This window comes from Gopherus flavomarginatus, chromosome 1 (genome assembly GCF_025201925.1).
Source record: "Gopherus flavomarginatus isolate rGopFla2 chromosome 1, rGopFla2.mat.asm, whole genome shotgun sequence".
Lineage (NCBI taxonomy): Eukaryota > Metazoa > Chordata > Testudines > Testudinidae > Gopherus > Gopherus flavomarginatus.
The window spans coordinates 244,089,279-244,101,407 of NC_066617.1; the positions used below are offsets into that span (position 1 = coordinate 244,089,279).

At 43.8% G+C, this 12,129-nt stretch overlaps 1 protein-coding gene across 3 annotated transcripts in view; it reads left to right on the forward strand.

Moving 5' to 3' along the window:
- Positions 1–10,443, forward strand: part of ASMTL (acetylserotonin O-methyltransferase like) — a 47,343-nt gene extending 36,900 nt beyond the window's left edge. For 2 of the 3 annotated variants that reach the window (XM_050932744.1, XM_050932754.1), the window contains 3 exons: positions 551–673; positions 2,714–2,943; positions 10,191–10,443. In XM_050932744.1, the coding sequence (XP_050788701.1) occupies positions 551–673; positions 2,714–2,931 (341 nt within the window). In that variant the 3' untranslated portion in view covers positions 2,932–2,943; positions 10,191–10,443. The remainder of the gene's footprint in view (positions 1–550; positions 674–2,713; positions 2,944–10,190) is intronic. The other variant, XM_050932763.1, reaches the window with a different exon arrangement.
- Positions 10,444–12,129: the final 1,686 nt, after the last annotated feature.

The window sequence follows — 12,129 nt, forward strand, 5'->3', positions numbered from 1 at the left end:
TCCATTACCATCACAATTCCATTTCACTTCTTGACTCAGGCCTCTACATGATTCATAAACTTTACAGTATTCTTGACATGAATTGACCTTCTCTCACCATGTCTTCTGTAACTGCAAATCAAAATATTGCCTGTGTAGCACGGTGCATAACCAGTGCTGAAGTCTTTATTCATGACTTCATGTCTTTTTAACTATTGAAACTCTCTTTACTTTGGCTCATCAGTTCTGAGTTCTGAATTTCAGCAAATGTAGGAAGATGCATATAGAAAAACCTGTCACCATCACCTCTGCTGGCTCCATATTTATTTTATGATGCAAACTGTGGTTCCTCTCCTGGTTTCTAAAATGTTTCATGGACTTGCTAATTGGAGCAGAAGAAAGTTCAAAATCAAATGTACATTAAAACTAAACTGACACTGAAATTATTTTCCTTTGTATGTTCTGCATCCCCAAACTACATCCATACTATAAATAAACATACATTTCCCCCTAAATATCTTTCACTTTGCTTTATAGAATTGTATCATACCAAATATACATTTTCTAACAGGTGACTTCTTCAAAGATAATCTTCCAGAAGCAGATCTTTACATCCTTTCACTAATTCTACATGACTTGAATGATGAAAAGATTCACATATTGTTAAGCAAAATATCAGCTATTTGCAAACCAGGTAAGGGTTTTTCATCTTGTGTTTTTTTTTTTTTCCTTGGGGTATGTTTGCACTGGGAGGTTTTTGCACAAGTTATACCACTTTTATTAAACCGCTGTAATTAAACCATTGTTGCGTGTCCACGCTGAGGTTCTTGTGATGGTAGAGTGCATCCACAATAGCAGCTCTTGGGCAAAGACAACAGTGCATTGTGGGTAGCTATCCCACTGTGCAACTGGCTGCAGGGTGCTTTGGGAAGGGTTTGCAATGCCTCATGGGTTTTATGGGTAGTGGTTTACAATGACTCCAATTAAAAATGAACATCTATCATCACTTTTTTCTTCCCCGTCTTAAAATAGAAGCCTTTACAAATTGTGTTTATGGCACAACATACTAAGAAGCAAAAGCTTATCAAGGCTGTCATTGTGCAAAGGAACAATCAATTCACTTATTTATATTCTAAATCTATCATTTATTTAAAAATTATGCCTGTTTTGATTGTCTCTCTCTCTCCCTCCCCATCATCAACCCTGAACCTGTAAACACTTACGCATATGCTTATATTAACTCATGAGAGTAGTGCATAAATGTTTTCAGGATCGGAGTTTGATGGTAAACTCTTCAGGAGATGGGCTGGGATTTTTTTCCTGTGTGTGATTAGTGCTTAGCATATTTTGGACGTTATCGGAATAAAAATAATGAAGTGTTCCAGAAATATGAACCTCACATATGCCCAGAGCCATCCCTAGGGTATGGCAAATCGAGGTGACCGGCCCTGGGCCTTGTGCTTTAGGGGGCCTGTGTTTGGTTAGGAGGCGGGTGGGGAAGTGGGGGGCAGGTAGGGGGTGAGGAGAAGCTCCCCTACCAACCTTCCCCTCCTCCCAATGCCTCCTGCCAACTGGCAGGCCCCGCCAATCAGTGCCTCCCTCTCCCTCCCATTTCGCTATGACGAGGCGCTGGTGGAGGAGGGAAGAGAAGGAGAGCGAGGGAGCAGTGTGCTCGGGGGAGAGGGCGGAACTGGGTGGGGAAGAGGCGGGGCGGGGTCAGGAAGAGGCAGGGCAGGGGTTGGAAGAGGCTAGGTGGGAATGGGGCCTTGGGGGAAGGGGTGGAGTAGGGCTGGGGCTGAGGGAAGCACCCCCACCCCTGGCAGATAGAAATTCAGCGCCTATGTCCGGGGCCCTGCACGCCACCTAGGGAAGGCTCTGCACCCCTCTAGGGATGGCCCTGCGTATGCTGTACCATACCCTAGGCACAATATAAAAATGCCAAAGAGAGGAGGAAACTAGTAGTAAGACTGAGGAGGAGAAAGGTGATAACCAAATGATAACTGCATTTGCCAGGATGGAGAACAGGAGACATGACAACAAGTCCTTGCAAGCAGTGGACATAGAGAGCAGTAAGAGAAAACTAGGGCTGCTTGTTTCAAAGGACAGTTTGGAATACTTTGTGGCTAAATATTGCCACAAAGGAGTCTCTGTGATTGGACGATGACATTTGTAGGGAAGGCCTTAATGATATCATTAGCTGCTAACTTTTACTTCAAGTAGTAACCATGCTGTTTGCTGAATCATGCCTGTAAACCAAAGGGAGGAATGCCTGCTTTCTTGTATGCCTTACTATCTTCCTAATCTATCACGAAATGGTCGCTATAGTGGCCTTGAATGCTTTTCTGTGAAATAGAATTACATCTGGTCTGTATGAAATACTTTAAGACAATTCTCCAACACCTTCATGTTCTATACCTTTAGAATAGTCTATTGTTAGCTTGAGAGAATGTGCTTTGACAAGCGATAAAACCATAGGTGGTTTCATATAGAAATCAGAAAATTTATTAAAAACCCTGAAAGTTCCCTAATCCTCGTAGCATGAAATAACTACCTCTCCACTTCATGGTGAGAAATGAAAGGGAAATGTTCTCCAAAGGCTCACACAGTGAACTCGCACATCAATCTTAAGTACACATCTTCCCCATTTATAATAGCATTTGAACCAACAGCATTGCAGTTTGGAAGCTAAGAATATTTTATTGAACCATTTTTGGTTGTTATTTTGAAAACACAGGAAGTGCCTTGCTACTGGCAGAAATTGTGCTTGATGAAGAGAAGACGCACCCTTCTAGAGGAGTATTACAGTCTCTCAGTATGACTGAAGGAAAGCAGAGAAACGGGTCAGAGTATAAGCAACTACTGGAGAAATATGGATTCACCAATGTGCAAATTAAAATTACAGGAAACATTTTAGATGTGATTTTGGGCTTTAAGAAAACTTCTGCACATTAGTTTGCACTGCAAGTAAGTGTGGCACTGAGCTTTTGTAACTTTACTTTCATACAACTATCAACCAGCCATAGTATGGATTGTTTTATCAATTGCTTAGGTATAGTATGAACTGTATATATAAAGTACTCTGGAAAATGGTCAAAAGCTGCAGGAATTTTCTTGCTCCTTTAAGCAACTTATTCAGTAGTTAACAATCATTGCATTTGTCTTTACAAAAGTGCACTTTGTACAACTTTGGCAATTTTGGGATGCTCTCTCCTTTTGCTCACTGGTCCATAGTGCTTTGCTCAGAAGCAGAAGAGGGAAACAACCTTGAAATGCATGTTTTTGCAAACAGGAATAAAAAAAGAAAAAAGTGGGATTTTAAGAAGTGTCTTAGGGTCATAGGCAGCTGCCCCTTCGTCACTTAGGTGATTGTGAAACTCCCACCCATAGCTGTCATGTCACAAGGATCTTTACTACCAGGGGCGGCTCCAGGCCCCAGCACGCCAAGCGCGTGCTTGGGGCAGCAAGCTGCGGGGGGCGCTCTGCCGGTCGCTGCGAGGGTGGCAGGCAAGTTGCCTTTGGCGGCTTGCCTGCGGAGGGTCCGCTGATCCCGCGGCTTCGGAGGGCCTCCTGCAGATGAAGCCGCGGGATCAGTGGATCCTCTGCAGGCAAGCCACCGAAGGCAGCCTGCCTGCCGTGCTTGGGGTGGCAAAATGCCTAGAGCCGCCCCTGTTTACTTCTGTAGTGACCATAATTTCACTGCAGCCTCGTAGAGGCTGTCTTTCAAGTGAATTGGCCACCCATATGCTCCCAAACTGAGAGCCTGACTCATACCACTCAAATACAACTGTTCTCGAGAGAAGAGTCCATGTGGTAAAGGGTTAGGTGGTGACATCCTCTTTCTGGCTTCTACAGCAACTCCTAACAAAGTTATCCCAGTTAACATTGTTTCATTGTTATGCTGCTGATCAATTCGAGAACATGCTCATTTAAAGTTGTGCAATGCTCCCTTATAACATTGTTTGGCAGCCGCCTGCTTTGTCCACTGCTTGCAGAAAGAGCAGCCCATTGGAGCTAGCTGGTGGGGGCTTGGAACCAGGGTGGACCGGCAGCCCCCTATCAGCTCTCCACTATGGCAGCTGCCCAGCAGGCTATCAGTTGCCAGCAGTTCAGCTGTCCCTCCCCTGACTGCCTGTGCTGCTCCTGCCCTCTGCCTTGGAGCTGCTCCCAGGAGCCTCCTGCTTGCTGAGCAGTGGGGTGAGGGGAAGAGAAAGAGGGGTGCTGTCAGGGTGTTCCCCTCCCCTGCTCCTCTCCCTCCCCCATTGCCATAGAGTGAGCGGGGACAGAACAGGGCTCAGGATGGAAGGAGCTTGCTGGCAGCACCTGCTGTCTCAACTTGCTGATCTACTTAAAAAGGCAGTTTACTTTAGAGTGGGATCAGCGTACTTAAAGAGGCAATGTGTGTCTCTCTCACACGCATATGGTGTGTGTCTCTGCCATGCTGTCTTCCCTCCCTCCATTTGTGCTGCCTTGTAGAGTGTGAGGTTACATTAACAACGTGTTAACCCTTGAGGGTTCAGCCGAGTGCTAGTTCATCATTTAGCAGTAAGGCATTTCACAGGAAATATCCCACCTCTTCCATCCTCTGACTTCACCACCTCAACCAAGCTTCACAATCATCATTGCTGTGTGTGTGTGTGAGATATTATATACACCTCTACCCCTATATAACGCTGTCCTTGGGAGCCAAAAAATCTTACAGCATTGCAGGTGAAACCGCATTATATCGAACTTGCTTTGATCCGCTGGAGCACTCAGCCCCACCCTCCCCCCGGAGCGCTGCTTTACCGCATTGTATCCGAATTCATGTTATATTGGGTCGTGTTATATCAGGTTAGAGGTGTATATAATATCGTGTTTTGTCTGGTGAAAAAAAGTTCCCTGGAACCTAACTGCCCCCACCCCCATTTAAATTAATTTTTATGGGGAAATCTGATTCACTTAACACTGTTTCTCTTAAAGTAGCATTTTTCGGGAACATAATTACAAAGTTAAGCGAAGAGTTACAGTATTTCCTTACATAAATACTAGTGCTCTTCGCTTCTTTCCAACTCCATGCTGATATAAGAGGAATATAGAAATGCCAGTTTTTCATTCTATGATTTTTAATTGGAGGGATAAGTATATATTGTATGTCCAGATTATCAACTAATTTGTCACTCTGGTTTTCCCCTATTTCATATGCTGTTTTTTTTTCTGATGATTCTTCAATAGTGACTTTTTTTCATATAAAACATATTTTGCTAAAGCTGTAGTGGGAACAACCCTCCCCCCACCGCCTGTAAATAAAGCTACTGTTTTTCATCTCTGGGAAGCTGTGAGTTTATTGATTGCAGGAGATTTCCATAGCAATATCGCCACTCAGTCAGGATGAAAGAGGAGAGGCTGTACTTACACTCAGCTGCTGACATCAGCAACTTTCAAAGATGCTTTTAGCAAGGGCAAGAGTTATAGTTTCGTCTGGCAGAATTTGTGTTCTCAAGTGCATCATAAATGTCTGTCATTAACATAATTACTTTTCTTTTTGAGCACTGAGCAGGGTAAAGGGGCCCTGATGAGTTAAATTATCAGGTGAGGGACATATTTATTACAATATGTTTCAACCATGCAAATTCATCATGAAAATTTGTCACTCTCTACTTACCCATGTTTTCCAATAATAATGATTTACCTGTAGCAGTTTCTTGCCCTGGATGAGTAAAATTTGGTAAGGTTGTATATCCAGCTACTGAAAACTAAGTAAACTAAAAACAAGTTTCTCTCTGTTTTGGGACAAAAAAGGGTCTCTTTCTACTTTTAATTGATCTACATTAAAAAAGGTAGCATTATTATTTCAACAGATGGAAGTTTTACTGTTTGATTCTGTCTCACCAAGCATGTGATGGATTTACATAAGCTGTAAAACCATCATATTCTACCATACTGTCAAATTAATGTTATGCCCTCTGATTATTATGTACTCACTTATTCTTTGTAAAACTTTTATAGAACACAATTGGCTAAAACATAAACTCAGTGTCTTAAACTAGAAAAGCACAACATTATATATTTACTCCACATTAGTCCCTTGAGGCTAGGTGTCTGCATTAACTTTAGCTTTGCAAAATTAGGGGTGGGGGGGGAGCTTACCTTTTGAAAATTCCATATAAGACATGCATCTGAAGCAGCTGTTGAAACAAAAAACATTCTTCGTGAACCGGGACAGCTAAAATCATTTTCGCTAACTGGTTTTGAATGTCTCACAAAGGGTGGCTAATGAGCTGCAGGAGAATGTGCTTTGCTCAACAGCGGGTGTCTGTGTGTTGCTAGCTTGTCTCCAAACTATTTCAGAGAGATCTGCTGACACGCAGGAAAGATCAATGCTGTATGTCTTTCAGAGAGCAGAGGGGAAAGACATTTGCAACGTTTTCACTTGCTGTTGACAGGCCTATTCCTTCCATTGCTAAGACTCCCACTGAGTTCAGTGGAAGTATAGTGTGTGCAAGGAATTCAGGGCTGGGCAGGGCAGGGAGAGGAGTTTATGCTCATTTTAAATACTACAGAATTACTGGGAGAGTGATAGACATTCCGAATACTAGATAGACCAATAATCTGTTTTTATAGAGGTACAAACATTGATATGCTGCTTCCCTGGACAAAATTCATTTCTACTCACTATTGTTATAATGACTGTGTCGTAAAGTTTCCTTATTGGAAAAAACTGTCTGAACATTGTTTAAATGAAGGATAATTTTGAGCTATTAATATTAATTATCCAAATCTGCATAATCTTTCATGAGGGATTATTTTGTATCATCCAGATGTCTGAACTATTGCCAATACTAAAGTCCGCTTGTTTGCTACTTGCTGTTTGGTGGTAAGCTGCTTCACAGTAGTAGGAATGCCCATGTTGATATGAGGAACTCCACTCACTGAAATGAATGTAACTGTATCTGCATGTCTGATTTTATATGCACGAGAGGATGTTCATATGAATTCAGTTCACTTATCAGAATTTCATCCAACACGTTTATTTGAATGTGGGATCATTTACAGCTGTCTCTATAAACGGCATAGAGGAAGTCCAATGTAGACAAATCAGGTAATGTAACTGTTATGTCTGAGAGACCGAATAGATCACCAAATGAATGTCAAAAGGTGTAAAATATTGAGGATTAAAAGATCAGTAGACACAGGAAGGGAAATAAGAGGAAAAGAGAGCTCAGATGCTTACTCACTGAATGATGAGCTGAGAAGAATCCTTGAGGGCTGGGGGGGGGGGGGGGGGGGATGGTCTCGTAAGACAAAGCAGAGTTTTGGATTTTTTTTCCCCCAACCCAATAGAAAAATGGCAACCCTAGCACGCTCACTACAGATATTGACCACTTTCTGTGCCTGGGACAGCAAATTGGCTGTGATGTGGCTCAATATGAGCCCTAAGGGCAGGAGTTTAGGCAGTGTTGTCTAAAGGCTGTGCCCCCTCATCCCCTTCTTGGCTGCCAGTTCAGTTTTGGATTGGTTTGTCATTGTGCTGGGATGGAGCAGGAGGGCTTCCAGGCTCCCTCATTGCATCCCCTGCTGTCTTTCTACCATGATGGGTTGTTAGGAGAGGCACCACCTCCTCCCTGACATTTCCCAATATCTCCAGCTGCCTTATTGACGATGGAGTTAAGGACTCCGTGTCTGAGGCTAAGTGTTCGGGTTGGTCAACTGCAGAGCAGGTTTGTGGCTGCAGCCTAGGCAAGTGCCACCACCATCCTCCCCCATATACTTTCAAGCCCTGCCTGCTGAGAAGCAATCTAGCAATAGCAGCATCCCTGGCCCACAGAACTTTATCAGTGGGCCTAAACCTTCTACCAAGGAAGTCAGTGGGAGTTTTGCCATGTTATACTTGAAGCGAGGATTAAATTGGTTGATGGAGGGAATGGGGGGACACTAGGCAGCAGCAATAACTTTCCTCACTTTTGGGGTACTCCAACCACCAGGAGCTGAAGACTAGGTTCATGGTTCCAATTGAGCCCATTTGATGAAGAGAGAAAATGAGTACAACATTGCTCTTGCACGGAACCAGCCTATTAAAATAAATGAGGATTATGGGTAATCTGTAACAAGATTAGTTGCCATTCTTAGAAACGAGAACATAATCTGCAGTGGCCCTGACACACAGGTCGTCATCTACTTTTACTTGAAGCATTTATATTGTGCAACACAAGACTTGCCTTTTTCTCTTTCCCCCATCCCCTGCCCTTCCATTGCAGTCACTGTGTAATACATGGGCCCATTGCTATTTTCCCATGTTATTATGCTATTCTAAATGGAAGCCCTTGTGCATTATTGCTGCCTTGCTGCAAGAACTTTTTTAATTAATTTTTATACGTTTCTACCTCTGATTTCTCTCTGCAGCTTTCCAAACATACAATGCCTGATTCACTGCTGCGTTGCTCCTGTTTTATAGCAATGTAACTTCATTAATTTAATTTGAGTTACACCAGTGTAGAATTGGGCTAATGCAAGGACCATTACAATCATTTCCTCGTGACCTTCTGCAAAGAGATCAAAAAGCCTCACCTAGTATTTTCCGCTGCTCTAAGGATAAGGATGACAAGCCTTGAACCCAAGTTAAATTCTGTCTAAGCCTTCCTCGAGAAGGATCTTCGTTCCTACTGTAAAATACTCCTTACCTGTAGTTGTGTTTTGTTTTTTTTTTTCTATGCTAATCATAACTTGCTCCCTGTAGGTACATGGGCATCCTTCCCAGACTGGCAGTGTTTGATTCCTCTGCATATGTTTTGTCCACGTTGTGTTCATGGCATTCAGATATCCCCAGTGTCTGAGTGATTTGCTGTAGGATATTAGTTGCCTTGCTATTCATGGTTTCCTTGCAAAATGTCCAGGAGGCCCCTTCAGCTGTTTTAATACAAGGCTGACTCAGTGGCCTAGAAGTGCCAGCTTTGCTTTGCTCCACATAGCAACCCTTGCAGTGTGATCAGGAACAGCAGTTCTGCCTGTGCAGGTGGAGGACAGTTGCTGGGATGGGAGGGGAAAAACATTCTAATACAGAATCTGTATGTATTCAGGCTGTATGACCAAATGAGCACTCACGTATTTCAGAAGGTGTAAATCTGCCTCAGTTATGTACAGCTACATTCTCTGCTGGTGAGAATTTGTCATGCTGTATGTACACTCTATAAGGCAGGGTTTGGGACAGAGGACTTTATCCATTCCCAACCAAAAGGAATTGCATGTCTTCAGCTGATTTATTGTATTATTTATTGAACTCCAGCAGCATGCTCAACCCCTGACAGAAAGGGGTCCCCTAAATCTATACATCAGAGCCCTGGGTTATATGCCTCTCAAAGCTTCTCATCTGCCAGTAGGAGCCATACTGTCATTGAGTGCCTTTGAGGTAATCGTTGCAAGGGGCAGAACATAGATATGGGATTCGATTCACTGTTGTCCTGCACCTTGTGCAGGCATTTATATCAGTACAAAATGAGTGTAAAATGTTACCCGTTGGTCTGATTTGTTAGCATTTTACACCCACTTTGCACTGATGTAAATGACTGCACAGGGCAATGGAGAAGAGCAAGTACAATAATGTTCATTTGGTCAGCATTATCTTACTCTGAAATTTCCTACTGGGTAAAAGAGGTAGGAAGATGGAGTGGAAAATAGCATCACCGTAGTCTCTTCCCTCTATTCTCACACCTGGGCCTTCCTCAACGCAAAGAACCCTATCCCTGCGGAAGAGTTGTGGAAGGGATCCTGTAGGGTTATCACTTTCTATGTTTGCACAGTGCCTAGCACTGTGCTCCCCCATCCTTAGTCCTCCATTTGTCCTCTAAAGATTACTGCAATATAAATGTAAACAACAGGTTTAAGAGATGATAGGAGCAGTGAGTGACACTGAAGTGGTCTTACCCCTATTTCTTCCGCACAAACACACCCCATCCTAGGTCCACCAGATCTGAGTCCCCCTCTCACAGAAACAGAGGTGATCTAGCCCATAGTATGTGTCCCCTGGATCTTGTGAAAGGAAATGAAATTCTTTTCTCTACAAGGAGCTAATGTATACAGTATGTATATAGTGATTTTGGTCTAGTAACTTGAGTACATCTGAAATGCAAAATTAAACCACTAGTATTATATTTTATGCCTTTATATGGCAGATGTAATTTTTTAAATCTGATTGCAGATTAAGATTATGGTATTTTGTTTGTTTGTTTTTAAATTAGGTTGTGGCATTTTGTGGGCTGAAATGGTGTTGGATGATGAGAAGAAAAGGAGCACAGGTTTACTGCAGTCCTTGAACATGCTTGTCCAAAAAGAGGGAAAGGAGAGGAATGGCTCCAAATATAGGTGTTTACTGGACCATCATGGCTTCACAAATGAAGAAATTAAACTGACAGGAAGTGTGTTAGATGTTGTCTTCTGCATTAAGAAATAAAGAAATTTTATTTGGCAATAAAAACCAGAACACATCAGCAATCACATCTGATGATTTTTATTATAGGATTGGCTTCCCATCAGCATCTTATGAAAGAGATATGTGACTTTGGGAGCTTTCTGAAACTACTTCAATAATTGAGAGAGATTATATACATTCCTGAACGTAAGTAAAATGCCAGAAGCTACCCTCTTCACTTGGCAGCAGTAATGCTCTGGCTGCATTGAATTGCTAGTACTTTTAAAAGTTACCCCATAATCAGAAGACACATCAACAGTCGTACAATAATAGGGGTATTATTGTAGTCGTACAAGGAATGCTCGGACCTGTTTTTTCCGGAGTGGTTGGGGCCACTTCTGTATGGCATCTAGCTTGTTGAGTTGTGGCCTCACCACGCCCCTCCCCACTATATATCCAAGGTATTTGGCCTCAGCTAACCCAATTGAACATTTGGAGGGATTTGCAGTCAGTCCGGCCTTTCTCAGGGTATCCAGGACTGCCTCTACCTTTCTTAGGTGCGTCTCCCAGTCGGGGCTATATATGATGACATCATCAAGATAGGCAGCAGTGTACTCCCCATGGGACCGTAACAGTTTGTCCATCAGCTGCTGGAAGGTAGCGGGGGCCCCATGCAACCCAAAGGGAAGAACAGTGTACTGATATAGTCCTTCTGGGGTTGCAAAGGCCGTCTTCTCCTTGTCGGCTTTAGCCAGGGGGATCTGCCAATAGCCCTTAGTAAGATCAAGGGTAGACATGAAATGGGCTTTTCCCAGTCTGTCAATCAGCTCATCTATCCTGGGTAAAGGGTAGGCGTCAAATCGGGACACCTCGTTTAGCTTGTGGAAGTCATTGCAGAACCTCATACTGCCGTCTGGCTTAGGCACTAAAACCACGGGACTGGACCATTGACTGAGACTCTTCAATGACTCTTAAGGCCAGCATCTTCCTGACCTCTTTCGTAATCTCTTCTCTCTTGGCCTCCGGGATCCGGTATGGCTTGACGTGCACCTTCACTCCAGGTTCTGTGAAGATGTGATGGTGAACCTCAGTAGTCCTGCCTGACTTTTCCGAGAACACATCCTGGTTGCGTTTGATCAGGCTGACCACTTCAGATCGTTGTTCCGGGGTCAGCTCCAGGGATATTCCTACCAGGTTGGGCTGATCGCCTTTAGGGGATGGTGCCCCCAGAGCAGCTACCAGAGCTTCTCTATCCTGCCAAGGTTTCAGTAGATTTATATGGTAGATCTGCTCCAGCTTCCGGCAACCTGGCTGCCGGACCTTATAGTCAACTTCTCCTACAGCTTCGATTACCTCATAGGGCCCCTGCCATCTGGCCAGGTGGTTGCTCTCCGCTGTGGGTATGAGCACCATCACCCAGTCTCCCACCTGGAACTTCCGGGACCATGCTTGACGATTGTAGTACGTCTGTTGCGTCCCTTGGGCCTTCTCCATGTGTTCGCGCACAAGGGGGGTGACTCGGGTTATTCAGTCTTTCATTTGCAGCACGTGTTCCACAATGTTTCTCCCTGGGTTCGGCTGTTCTTCCCAGTCTTCTTTAGCCAGGTCCAGTATGCCCCTGGGGTGTTGACCATGTAACAGCTCGAAGTGGGAGAATCCAGTGGAAGCCTGAGGAACTTCCCTTACGGCAAACAGTACATAAGGTAGCAGGGCATCCCAGTCTTTTCCATCGCGGCTAATCACCTTCCGCAACAGGCTCTTCAACGTCC